The sequence below is a fragment of the Varanus komodoensis genome, unplaced genomic scaffold (genome assembly GCF_004798865.1).
Source record: "Varanus komodoensis strain SLA01 unplaced genomic scaffold, ASM479886v1 scaffold2, whole genome shotgun sequence".
Classification (NCBI taxonomy): domain Eukaryota; kingdom Metazoa; phylum Chordata; class Lepidosauria; order Squamata; family Varanidae; genus Varanus; species Varanus komodoensis.
In genome coordinates, this window is record NW_025335568.1 from 57,414,731 (window position 1) to 57,427,518 (window position 12,788).

The window sequence follows — 12,788 nt, forward strand, 5'->3', positions numbered from 1 at the left end:
AATATGTTAAATAGGAGGAGCAACTAGGCTGAAGTTTGGTAGAACAAATGTGGTCTTAGACAGCACTCGGCTGTAGTAGAAGCCTGCATCATTTGTGACCTGGCAGGATCTGCCAGACAAATCTGATTGCCAGGGGGAAATGCCCCCTTCTGTTCGGTTTGTTGGTGGGGTAGGTTTACCATGGTTTGTTATCTAGGCTGGGCTCAGGCAAGATGATAGCCACATTTCACCAACACCCTTGCTCAACCCTTCGTGGTTGTGCTGTTTGAAACCTGATCAGTATCTTGCATGTACTTAAAATTCTTGTCATACAGTGCTGACACATACTGGTGGTTCCCTGAAAACCATGGTTTGCACATCCGGAATCAGCTTCTGGAGGGTTGTTTCATGCCTTCCTTCTCTTTAGTCTAGATACTTCTCTTGTCAGCTTTAACCATTGTTTACATGTATTGCTTAAGTGTGGATAATGATGGAAAGGGTAGAACTCTGGGCAGGAGAGGAGGGTGTGCTCTGCAATTGCAAACTGGTTTGTAAGGAGTCAGCGTTAGACTTGCGCCAGGCTATTAACTTATAAGAATGCACAACAAGGCCCAGAGGATGCCAGCCGCTTCAGCTTGGACAAAACAAACAAAAGCTGTCTCGACCATTTTTCCTGTAGACCATTCTTAGCAAAACTTACACTTGAGAGGCTTTTTTAAAAAAAGTTTCTCTACCCTCCCCCTTTTCTGTTTTCTTGAGCAGGTGGAGGAAACTGGTGAGCTATTTCTGTGGCTATAGATGGTAAAAGTAATAGGAAATAGAAGGAAACAGCCAGGAAGTTCTTCCAGAAAAGGGAGACAGCAAGGGAGATGGCTCGAGTTTGTTTTGAGCAAAGTAATCAGCCAAGCCAGAAAGATGGGAGGAGGGAGGTGAAAAATACCTTTTCAGTTTTTTCAGGAATATCACACACTTCCAGTTTTGTAATCTATTCAGATGTTGTGCATATTGGATCAACAGGCATACTTCCAGAATAGCCCAATTAATAAATTTTGCTTCCTCTGATGTTCTCAGTTGTGTTGGACTCTGCCTCTGTGCAAATGAATGGGCAGTTGAAAACAAAACAAAACAAAACAAAACTGGAAGACATTTCTAACGTTGCAAGCTTGTGCTCACATACTTGGAAGAAAGCCCTTAAACAAAGTGGGGCTTAATTCCAACTACACACGCAGGATCATCATGATCAAAATGTGGATATGAGGAATGACTGGCTGAGTTTGAGTATACTCCTTACCTGCTGCCTTTGGGAGGGGTTTATGCAGCTAAGATTGCAACCCTGTGCATGCTGAGGCAGAGAAAACCCTACATCTCCCAGCTTTCCCAGCCAGCTACACCAAATTTAGAAGGCATTCCACTATCCACCTGCTTTCTTCTGGGCCATATTCAAGATGCTGATACTTACCTCTGTGACTTGGAAGCCAAATACTAAAGGACATTTGCCCATTCTTGAGACTGTCTGCTGCAGCTACTCTCCAGATGCATCCTAAACTGAAAGGCAGAGGGATGAGGGGGAGTATGCAGGGTCAAGGCTCACCGTGACTCATTCCCAATCACCTAAACCATGGTTTTGATGGTCATCTGAATAGGACCACAGATTTAATTAGGAAAAAATAGACAAGTTCCAGCGCATGAAATTGAAAACCAAAACTAGTTATACTGATTGTGTAGAACTTCCGGTTTCAAAGGCTGCTTGCCTCTTGAGTGTCACTTGTTGGGCAGCGGCGGCGGCAGAGGATGTCTGTCGCGCTCATGTCCTGCCTGTGCTCTTCCCAGAGGCTTCTGGTTGCCCATGGTACCAACAGAAAGCTGGACTACACTTGTTGGGCAAATGAAATCCTATCTATTTAAATCTCAGTTACATGTGCAGCAGTGCTTAAGATAATGAGTTGTTTCCTGCTTCCAGGATGAAAATTACACGCCATTTATTTCAGTACAGAAAGCCCTGGAATTGGGTTTATACTATGGAAAACTTGTTTTATTACAACTTACAAATACCGATGGTCGATATCAGTTCTCTCTCCTCACTGCTTACTAGACCTCTTGATCCTATCACTGCAAGTGCATATCTTGATGCATCCTTTATGTTATGAAGTGACATTATTTGAACAAACCAAGTTATGCATAAATGAATGTATATGTGTATGTTTGTTGGATTGGGTGCTTTTGGATTTGGGTCTCACCTACATTGTTCATTCTTGCAAAAAAAGACTCTTGATTAGAAGCTCTCAGTCACATTCCAAGAAATTGGACTAAAAGGAAGTGAGCAAACATCTGCGGAAACATGTTTGAGCCCTTTGGAGCTTTGCACATCCTGACAGTGGGAATCAATCAGAGCTTGTTTACAAAGGTTATTTTTAGCATAAAAGAATATTTCTTTTAATTTTATGCTAGGCATTTTTCCTTAAAAGGCTACGTTTGGGCATTGGTAATTTGCATTTTTATTTGACTCTACATAACTGAAAAAGGTACAAGATAACCTTTTCTGTTAGCAAAACTATAGAGAATAGTTTTTGGAAGACAGCATGTTCTCTTTGAACTAAGTGGGGACTCAGTGCAAGGCCTGGAGGATGCTCTGCACTGTCCAGGATAGGGGGAATAAAGGTGGACCTCTGGATTCCTGCGCAGATGTTCAATCAACTTCAAAGATATGGTATGGTTTCCTGTGCCACATGCCAATGCATTGCAGATCATTTGCTCAACTTGCGATTGTATCTTGGACTCAGTTGAGAAGTTGCCACCATATTGGACATTAAGATCTGCATCTCTCCAATTAGAAAAAAGCCACAGCTCAGTGATAGTTTACATCCTGTGCAAGTAAAAGGTCCTGGGTCCAATCCCCAGCATCTCCATGTAGATCTGGGAAAGACTTGTGTCTGAAACCCCGGAGAGCCACTGTCTGATAATAATATGGAACCAGTGATCTGACTTGGTACAATACAGTTATTGTGTTAGCGTTATAAGCTGCCTTAGTCTATTGGTGACCCTATTTCAAGAGAGGCAAACATGCATAATTCAGTGCTGTGGTACAATCATATGTCCTTAAGTTTCTTTGTTTATTTACTTATTTATTATACTTAAATGCCACCTTTTCCAGCAAAGAACTCAATATGGTTTACACAATCCTCTTCTGTTCTATTTTATCCTCAGAACAGCCCTGTAAGGTAGGTCAAGATGAGAGCAAATGGCTGGCCCAAAGTCACCAGTGAGTGGGGTTTAGAACCTGGGTCTCCGGGGTTCCAGCCAAACACTCTGTTACACCACACTGGCTCTCTTTAAAACCAACTTGCCATCATTCTGAGTATATATCTTCGTGGCTATCTCTTTGCATCATTAAATGTAAACCACAAATGAAATACCTTGAATAATCAAGTCAAGCTACGACAACCCAGATTCAGGCTGGACATCAGGAAAAGCTTTCTCACTGTCAGAGCAATGCGACAGCAGAGCCAGCTACCTAGAAAGGTGCTGGGCTCTCCCACACTAGCGACATTCAGAAAGAAACTGGACAGCCATCTGAATGGGATGGTGTAACTTGGTGTCCTGCAACAGCAGGGGGTTGGACTGGATGACCTTCTGGCCCCTTCCAACTCTACTGTTCTATGACCTTCATTAAGTAATGCCTTTTTCATAATATTCCTCTCTGGAAGAAGTGCCATATATGTAGCACTTCTTACAAAACACAATTAGAATATTATCTGGGTGCCATAATCATTGTTTTCTGAACCTGACCACAGGAAAGCTGGATGAATGGGCAATCTGTTTCCTTCTCTACTAGAGTTTACTAAGCTCCATGACAATGGTTCCAACAGTTATTTGAGAATCTCTATTCAACCATTTTCCCTGCTTCTTCAAATCTTTCATGTTTCTTTTTTTGTGGTGCTCACACACATGGCTCAGTTTAAAGTCAGGCAGGGTGAAGTGGCCACCCACAGCAGCATGTTGGTTGGGGGGTCTCAGCCCTCTCCATCTGTTCCCCCAGAGGATGTGCTGCAGACAGCAGCCATCTTGCGCAGTGCTGGCCTGGCCATCTCACAAGGCACCTCCCAGCACGGCCCAGGAAGGCCTTGAGAGGCAGACCAGGCCGGGCCCCCAGGAGGCCCCATGTATGCACCTGCACCAGTGTGCTCATAGGACAAGCATGGCAGCACCTTTCCAAGCAGGCACTGGCCAGGGAGCAATCGAAATGGGGCATGTTTGGAAGGACAGTGCTGCCCGAACCCAAGGCCTTTCATGTGCCTCCTCAGCTAGTCCACTAACCATGCTGTGGAGGTGGTTGTCCTGTTGTCAGTGTGGTGTAGATCCAGCCAGTTGACCTCTGTATGTTGAATGGGCAGGGAGGCTCCTTAGGACTCTTCTCAGACAGCATAATGGATGGGCCAGCCTGGCTCATGTGTTTGCAAACAAGGTTTTTCCCTTCTGGATTTCCCTGCAAGCCAATTTCCTTCCCAGGGGTGCAACATGTCCTTCAGTATACTCTTGCCAGAGTGAATACTTGCGTCGTGCCTGGGTTAGTTTCATATTAGAACTGATCGCTGATGCTCTCTTAAGAACTGTCTGGTTGGCCCTAAGTGATCCCCAGTTCAGCACCCATTGGCACTATGGCAACAGCAGGGACCCCCAGTGGTTCCCAAAAAGCTCTCCACACCTTACTCCCTTGAAAAGCATTTTTTAAAAATTAAAAATTTGGGGAAATGTCAGTGCCATCTTTTTTCCCTCCTGTTTTAGCACCTCCCCTTGCTGTTTCCCTCCTCTCTACTCCTTTGCCTTGCTGTTTCTCCCTCCCAGTCTCTCGGCTCCCTCTTTCTGTTTCCTCAGCCTCTTTAGCTGACTTTTGTCTCGCCAGGCCACAGTGGCAGCCATTATGTGACTAGCTACATCCTCTGTGGGAGCTATTTTTATTCTTTATTCTTTTCAGCACCAGGCTAAAACCTTTTTATTTTCCCAGTGTTTTAAGATCTGATTGTTTTAATGGGGTTTATTGTCAGTTGAATTTTTACGACACTGTGTTTTATTTTACATTTTGTATTGTTAAACCATCCTGAGACTTCAGTAAGGGATGGTCTAAAAGGTTTTAAATAAATAAATTTTGTAATGGTTCCCTCAGCAGTTTCATAGAGCTTTGGTTATGGAGCAGTATAGAAATGAATGAATGACTGAACAGCATTCCCACTCTTGCCTCAATAAAAATTTTGGGACCCTTGTACTGCAAGATAATTGTCTTACAATGTGACTTCTCCAGTTACACATAGAGCTGCATCCAGTGTTGTCCTACTTAAAGCAGACCCTTTGAAACAAATAAGGCTTAAGTTACAGTAACGTTAGGCAACAGCCCAACCTTTGGAGCCTTATTTTAGAAGGAAAATTGGTGTGGGAAGGATACATCCTGACTTTATGTATGAATGGCCCAAGAATTCCTGACTTTACGTATGAATGGGCCAAGCCCAAGAATGACAGCAAGCTCTGTATTGTTTATTATTACATCTTGATCCCACTGTTTTGCCTCTTGCAGAGAGCTCAAGGTGGCTCACATGGGCTTGCTTCTCACCATTTTGTCTCACAACAGACTTGTGAAGTAGGCTAGACTGAGAGGCAGTGCAGACCAAAAGTCATCTGGTGAATGGAGACTGAGACTAAAATGCAAAGCTGACTACATTGGCCTGGATTCCCAGTGTGGCCCTCGGTCTCCAGCAGTGCTCAGCCATATGTCCCTAGGAAATGAGTAAGCCAGGCCCAGTAGAGGATAGCGGTCCACCCCCCCCCCCACCCCCACTGTTTGTCCCCAGTATCTAGTCATTCTCTGAAGTGGAGGGTTAAAAACAAGATCTGATTGGGCTGATAACTGATAATAGAGCTGTCTTCCATTAAAACTGGCAATGCTTTTTAAAGCCATCCACGATGTGAGCAGCAATGCAGCGCTTTTTAGAAAAACATCTATGGTCATTACCACATCCTGTGGCAATGACCTGATTATCATTACTGGAGCTTCCTTTTGTTTGCTCTGAACTTCCTGGCCTTCAGTGGGATGACCTTGTGTTTGAGTGCTCTGAGGGAATTGATTTGACTTCCACTCACACCCTCTGTACCATTGGTGACGTCTGTAAGGCTGTTTCATGGATTTATCATGTGTGTATCCAGCTGTGCTTTCAAGGAGATGAGGCTGGCCAAGGTAGACTTGTTCCATTTTGTCTTCACTGCAGTCCTGCAAGGTGGGACCGGCAGAGACAGGGAGCTGATGGCTTTGCGCCTCCCAGTGGGCTTCATGGTTGACTCCCAAATTTGGGGAGCATACCACTGCAGAAATCTTTAAAAGACCTATTTAGCTTGTTTTCAAGCATACTACTACTACTGTTAATAATAATACATTACATTACATTTATATCCTGCCTATCTTCCTCTTGCAAGGACTCCAAGCCAGCTTACAGGGTTTTCTTCCTTTCCATTTTATCCTCACAACAACAACCCTGTGAGGTAGGTTGGACTGAGAGTATGGCCCAAAGTCAGCCATTGAATTCCAGGACTGAGCAGGGACTAGAATCCAAAACTCTCAGGTCCCCAGCCCAATGCTCTAACCATTATGCCACATTTGCTTGCAGTTTGTCAGTTTTAGCCTTCTGTCACTGTTCGCCACTGAAATTCAGGAGCAAACCTCTAATTTTTGTTGCTACTATGAATTTTAAGATCAGTGGCAGGGGCTGCACCATGGATGCAAACCTGCTTTGTTGCCTACCCTCTTATACAGCCATCCCCAAAGTTATGCCTTGTGCCAGTACAATGCTCTTTTTCCATAATAATAATTTAAAAATAGTCAGTGGATAATCAACTTCTTGGACTAGCTGCATTGTCCTCACGGCACAATTTTCAAAAGCAACTCTTGGCAGAATTAACATAGGGCAGTTAATCATGTGCACAGCTGATGCAAGTGAGAGCTGTGGCTCGAGTGATTTTGGGATAACCTTTCCAGGCACTACATTGACATCAGACTCCTTCCCCTGAGTGCTTCTCCAGTGGCAATCAGGATGTGGCAAGAAGGGAGTGGTGGCCTTCTCAGTGGTGGCCTCTCAGCTGCAAAATGATCTCCTCACTGGGGTCCACCTGGGACCAGCATGTTCATCTTTTGTGCACCAAGTTAAGATTATATGTTTCAGCTCTTGAAGTGTTTTTAAATGTTGTATTTTAGTGATTCTATATTGTGTTTTTGTTACGTTGCATATAAATATGCATGGTGTGGAGAAAGTGGAGAAGAAGACATTTCCCCCCTCTTCCCATAACACTCAAACCCGGGGTCATTCCATGAAGCTGATTGGTGGGGGATTCAGGACAAATAAAAGGAAGCACTTCTTCACATAACACACAGTCAAACTGTGGGATTCTCTGCCACAGGAAGTGGCGATGGCCACCAGTTTGGATGGCTTTAAAAGTGGATTGGGCAAATTTATGGAGAAGAGAGCTATCCATGGCTTGCTATCATGTGCTACATCCTTTATCAAAGGTAGTGTGCCTGCATCTCTCAGTTGCTGAGGGGCTTGGGCAGGCAGAGCTTGTACCCGTCCTGTGACGGGGATCCTGTGGGCAGCTGCTTGGCCATTGAGTGAGCATGGTGCTAGGCTGGATGGGCCACTGGGGTTTTCTAAGGTTCTTATGTATTGTGTATTTTTTCATGAGGGCTTAGTCTGTTGGGTGGTGAAGAAGTGATGAGGATGGATTCTCTAGTGACGAGCTTTTCTAAGCAAGTTTGTATGGAAAAAAAATCTGGAACTAGAAATAGTGTGTTTGGTCCCTTGTGCCATTCCAAGGAGTGAGAGATAAAGCTCCCTCAACAGTCACCGTGCAGTGTTGCTTTCAGATGGCAGGTTAAATAAGAATATAAAAAGGGTGGGGATTGTTTTGGTAGTGCAGCTTGCTTGTTTTATGGTCTCAGCTCTATAAAGAAAGTGTTTGTGGAAAGGCTGGCTTTCCTAAAGGTAGCAGAGTAAAACAAGCCTACATTGTCTACAGCAGTTCCTGGTAGGGTGGTCTCTTTTACAGAGAGCAGTCCTCTTTTTGAAAGGTGTCTGAGTCCAGTTGAAAGATAAAGAATGATAAGAGGGCTAGGGCTTTGAGGATAGCCTTCAACAATCAGCACCAGCATACCAGACTGAACTACACCCATGTCACACCACTCCCTGCTGATGTGTGTTGCACTGCATTTCTATTTAAATTAAGTAAATTATTTGTAAATGCATGCCTGTATGTAGAAATTAGCATGTGATTTTAAACACGCAAGTGTGCATTTATTTTCATGACATTGCATTTATATCCCATCCTTTTTTCTCTTGTGGCTTACATAGCTCCCTTTTATCCTCACAACAACAGCCCTGTGAGGTAGGTTATATGAGAGTGAGTGACTGTACCAAAGTCACCACTCAGCCTGGTAAGGACTAGAATCCAGATCTCCCAGGTCTCCAGCACTTTAACCACTGCATCACATTGGATGTATTTCCTTTTTTATTTTTTGGCAGTGTCAAAGTGGCTACCCAGTTTCCAGTGCAACCTTATGCAAGTTGAGTTGGAAGCAAATGTCACTGAATTCAGTGGGGCTTGCTGTAGGATTGCTTGAATACCATCTATTGTAATTATTTATTGGGTTGTTATATTCTAGTTAAAATGTGTATCCAAATAATAAATATCCACTCACAGATTTTTTAAGAATTGGACAAAATTGGGCATATTTTGGTAGTAAACTGGTAAATACCCATTCTGATTTGCTCTTGCTTCTGCTATTCATCCCCCACTCTGTAGTTTGCACTGACAACGAGAAAGAAATTGAGACTGATCAGCAGATGGATAACTTGTACCTGAAAGCTTTGGAGGGATTTATCACTGTCATCACACAGGATGGAGACATGATCTTTCTGTCAGAGAACATCAGCAAATATATGGGCTTGACGCAGGTAAGACATTCTCTGGGTGCTTCATGTAGCAAGCTGGATAATATAACCTCTGCTTTTCTGTTTTTCTTGGTTCCGCCAATTTGTCAAATGTGACTTTAGCAAGCTCTTCAACAGTATATCAAAAGTGATGTGCATCATGATGCCCGAAAACACTATTCTAATGAAGGAAATTCTGCCCTTATTATTATAGGATAAGAATCACTGTAAGGTGTTTTGCCCTACTCTGAAATTACCGCTGAACAAAGAAATCTACAGGTACAGCAGCGCAGTGCAGCATAGGAATCTGCACATGGAGGAGATCTGTGTACACTGTTCCCCCACCAAATGCTGCTGTCTGCTTTGTCAATGTCCATCACCTGTTTGAAGAATAGGGGATGGCCTATTTCTCATACCTGAGCATATTTTTATGATGTCATTCCTGATCCAGGAAGCATTCATCCACGCCTCACCTTTTCTTTGGTTCCTATCTATTGAAGCTTCTGAGACTTGGGTGAGCTACATTTGCAGCCAAGAGACTTTGTAGTTGACAGAAAGCATGGTCAAGTCGATAAGAGCAGTCTGGCCTGCAAAATTTATGGCCCTCAAACTGAGCAGCCCGCTTGGTCCCTGTTTCCCACATAATTTTCTTGCCAACTCTGTAGACTGCAAAGGCAAGTATTGCCAAGCTTTGAGCAGACCAAACTACCTGTTGAATATGCCATTTTAGCAGACCACAAGATGTGTACACCTAGAATAAGAAAGTTACATTAGAACTTGAAATATGTACTTGATGCTTTTAACTAAACTGTTACTCTCCCCCAATTTCAGTTGCTTATCATTGAAATAAGGTTAATAGAGTAACACACATCATTGACACACATCAATGGGTCAAGGAGGTATGACCCTCTTTCCCATGTGCATTCACTGTACATTAGATAAAGGCAGGGATGGATGAAAAATTGTTCCAATTTGGTTTTCGTAAGAATTTACCTAAGTTCACAAAGTTCAGTATATTCAGGTCAAAATAACTTGAGAGTAATGTTTAAAAAATGAAGGGGAGAAATCAAAATTATCAGAATCATCCATCCAGACCCAGAGCATTGAAAGCTAGTTCTTAAATGTCTGGATTTGAAACCCTAAGTATTCAACCATGTTTGTGTTTCTGAATAAGAGTTTTTGCCCTTTTGCTATATGGTGGGCAGGTATATTGTGGCCTTCTCTAGGCTGGGAATAAGTGTACCTATTGAATTTGGCTGGCGCAAATATGTGAGGATTACACTGCAGTTAATTTTCAATTACGACTGTCTAAAATTTGCAGCAAAATCCTTTAAATTAGGGAGAGAAAACCCTGACTTTTTAAAATTTTTTAATTAATGTGGGAAAAAGTAAACCTGACAAATTCACCTCTCCCTAGGAAAGGTGCCTGGATGTTGCTGTAGGTAATCAAGCAGTGATAGGACAGCCATCAATTCTGGCTTAAAGGTGCAGTCTTGTGTACGTTCAGACAGGAAAAAAGACCTACAGCTCCTAGCATGCTTCTACAGCTGAGATTATTCATTAAGCAGTGGCATAAATGGCCCCTTCCAACTCTGTGATTCTTTGAGGTTATGAGAAAGTCCTAAGAACTAGTGAGGAGGAGGAGCAAACTGATCACTATTTCTAATAGTGGGGATAACTATCAGCCTTGTCAGCCTTCAGAAAGGAATGGGAAAGAAATCTAAATACATTTTAAATACTATGACAATAATAACAGTTATGCTGTGAATTTACCATGATTGGTTCTTCATTTGATATCTAAGTTCCCCATAAATAGCAAAATATTCCAGAAAGGCTGTGAAGAAAGAGAAATACCTAACAGAAGCATGTAAATTCTGTCATACGATGCCTTGATTATTTGGGGAATAATGGATGTAAAGTGTACAATTCTAGACTATAGTCCTGTGTAATTGTCATACATAGCCTTAAACAGCTTAGAATTAGGATACTTAGCAGATCACCTTCATTTACATACACCCACCCAACTGTTAAGATCATCATAAGAGAGAGGCCTTGCTAGTCATCTCAAAATTATTGGAATAACACTGGGTAATACCTCAGCTGCAGTTCTTCTTGTCAGCAGCACCCACCATGTGGAAAAAACCCTGCCTTGTATACTTCAGGAGGCAGAAAAAAATGATGTACTTTAAATGCCTCCTGAAAACACACCTGGTTTTCCCCAGCTTGTAATTCTGTTAACCATTCTGTTCTGTTTTGCTGTTTCTGTACTGTTCTACTGTTGTTGTTATTGTTTTGTTCTTAATTATTTTTAAATGTGATATTAATATTTATATTGAAACTGCTTAGGGTTTTTCCTTAATATTTAGTGGTATAGAAATAGTAAAAACAAATACATATATTTTCATACATAATGTAGTTTTATTACAGCTCCATTTCCTCCCCTTGCCACCCCCTGATTTTTGTCTTCTTTTAACTGTTGCCAATCAGGTGGAGTTGACTGGGCACAGCATTTTTGACTTCACACACCCATGTGATCATGAGGAAATTCGAGAAAACCTCAGTTTGAAAAATGGTAATTTCTTTTTTTAATGCAGAGACACTACAGCTTTTTGCTTTAAGCTTGCCTAGGAAGGGTGTGCATCTCTTGAATTAATTATTTTGCCTTTTTTTCCCCCAAATGCAAGACATAGATCTGGCTTCGTCTGATGAATTTATATAATCCAAATATTGCTTCTTCTCTAATACCCTTAGTTTATGATTCATGAATCTTTGGCTCACAAGCTCAAAAGTTCCAGTCCAAGGTCTCCTTTCTTCGGCACTTTATTCTCAGCAATTAAGTTCAGCAATTGGAGTTAATAGGAAGGAATTGCTTCATGGTGCAATTTTTGTCTGTCTGTCATATAATGTTTTGTGAGAAAATGAATATTGTGTGTGAGAGTGACGAAGAGAGGAGAAGAGAGAGTGCAGTGGCTCTGTCCACCTTTGCTCTGGTCCCATTCCATTTCTACTTTGGTCCCTCTCTCTTCTGGTGTGCAGTCCATTATGCAGTTAGCCATGAAGGAGTGACACCTCAGTCCAAAAGGGATTTACCCCTCCTGTAATAGGAAGCACCTTCTTACTTTCCCCTCCTATTTTATCTTGAGGAGATGTTGGGACGAAACTTTGGGCTCACATATCCACTCCCTGTTCTTAGCAGAAGGGCAAGACAGTAGCTGTGTCATGAAATTAACCCTACTCTTCAAGCTGAATCTATCTTAGGGGGTCAGGGAGTTCAGCGAAGGACTCCCCTCCCAGTTAAATTGTTAACTTCTATATAGAAAAGAGGAGAGGGAGCAGATGAGTCCAATGTCAGTTCTACATCTCACCCCAGGCACAGTACTGAGGGTCAGGTAATGACTGAAATCTGTCAGAGAACTTGGAACACTTAATGACTTTAGAATGTCTCCAGCTGGCTTTGTGGTGCGTCAGTGTCAACAGAAAGCTGTTCTGCAGAGATGGTAATTGCCTAATTTAGCAATCCACCACCTAGAAAATTTGTAAAGTATCTCAAAACAATAGACTTAGTGTATTCAAAGGGTGAGTCAAATAATCTGTTAATTCATGAATAAAGCATTAATCTGCTCAAATCTCAGGAGGCATTGACATCTGATCTTTTTATAAGATAAACTGACTATTTCACTACCTCATGTGACAAAATGACGAATTTATCATGTGATAATTTCAGTCCTCATGAGAATAACATTGCTATCTGAAAGAACAAATACTTGAGGAATTCAGTCTCTGCAAATTCTGGTGCAAACTGAACTGATCCGCACCTCCCAGTCAAATGTGAAGACAAGAATGCAA

General features: G+C 42.3%; 1 protein-coding gene across 3 annotated transcripts in view; it reads left to right on the forward strand.

Annotated features, from left to right (window-relative positions):
- The window catches only part of EPAS1 (endothelial PAS domain protein 1), a 170,637-nt gene that overhangs the window by 99,444 nt on the left and 58,405 nt on the right, over nt 1–12,788 (forward strand). For all 3 annotated transcript variants that reach the window (XM_044429686.1, XM_044429684.1, XM_044429685.1), the window contains 2 exons: nt 8,815–8,966; nt 11,430–11,514. In XM_044429686.1, coding sequence (XP_044285621.1) covers nt 8,815–8,966; nt 11,430–11,514 — 237 coding nt within the window. The remainder of the gene's footprint in view (nt 1–8,814; nt 8,967–11,429; nt 11,515–12,788) is intronic.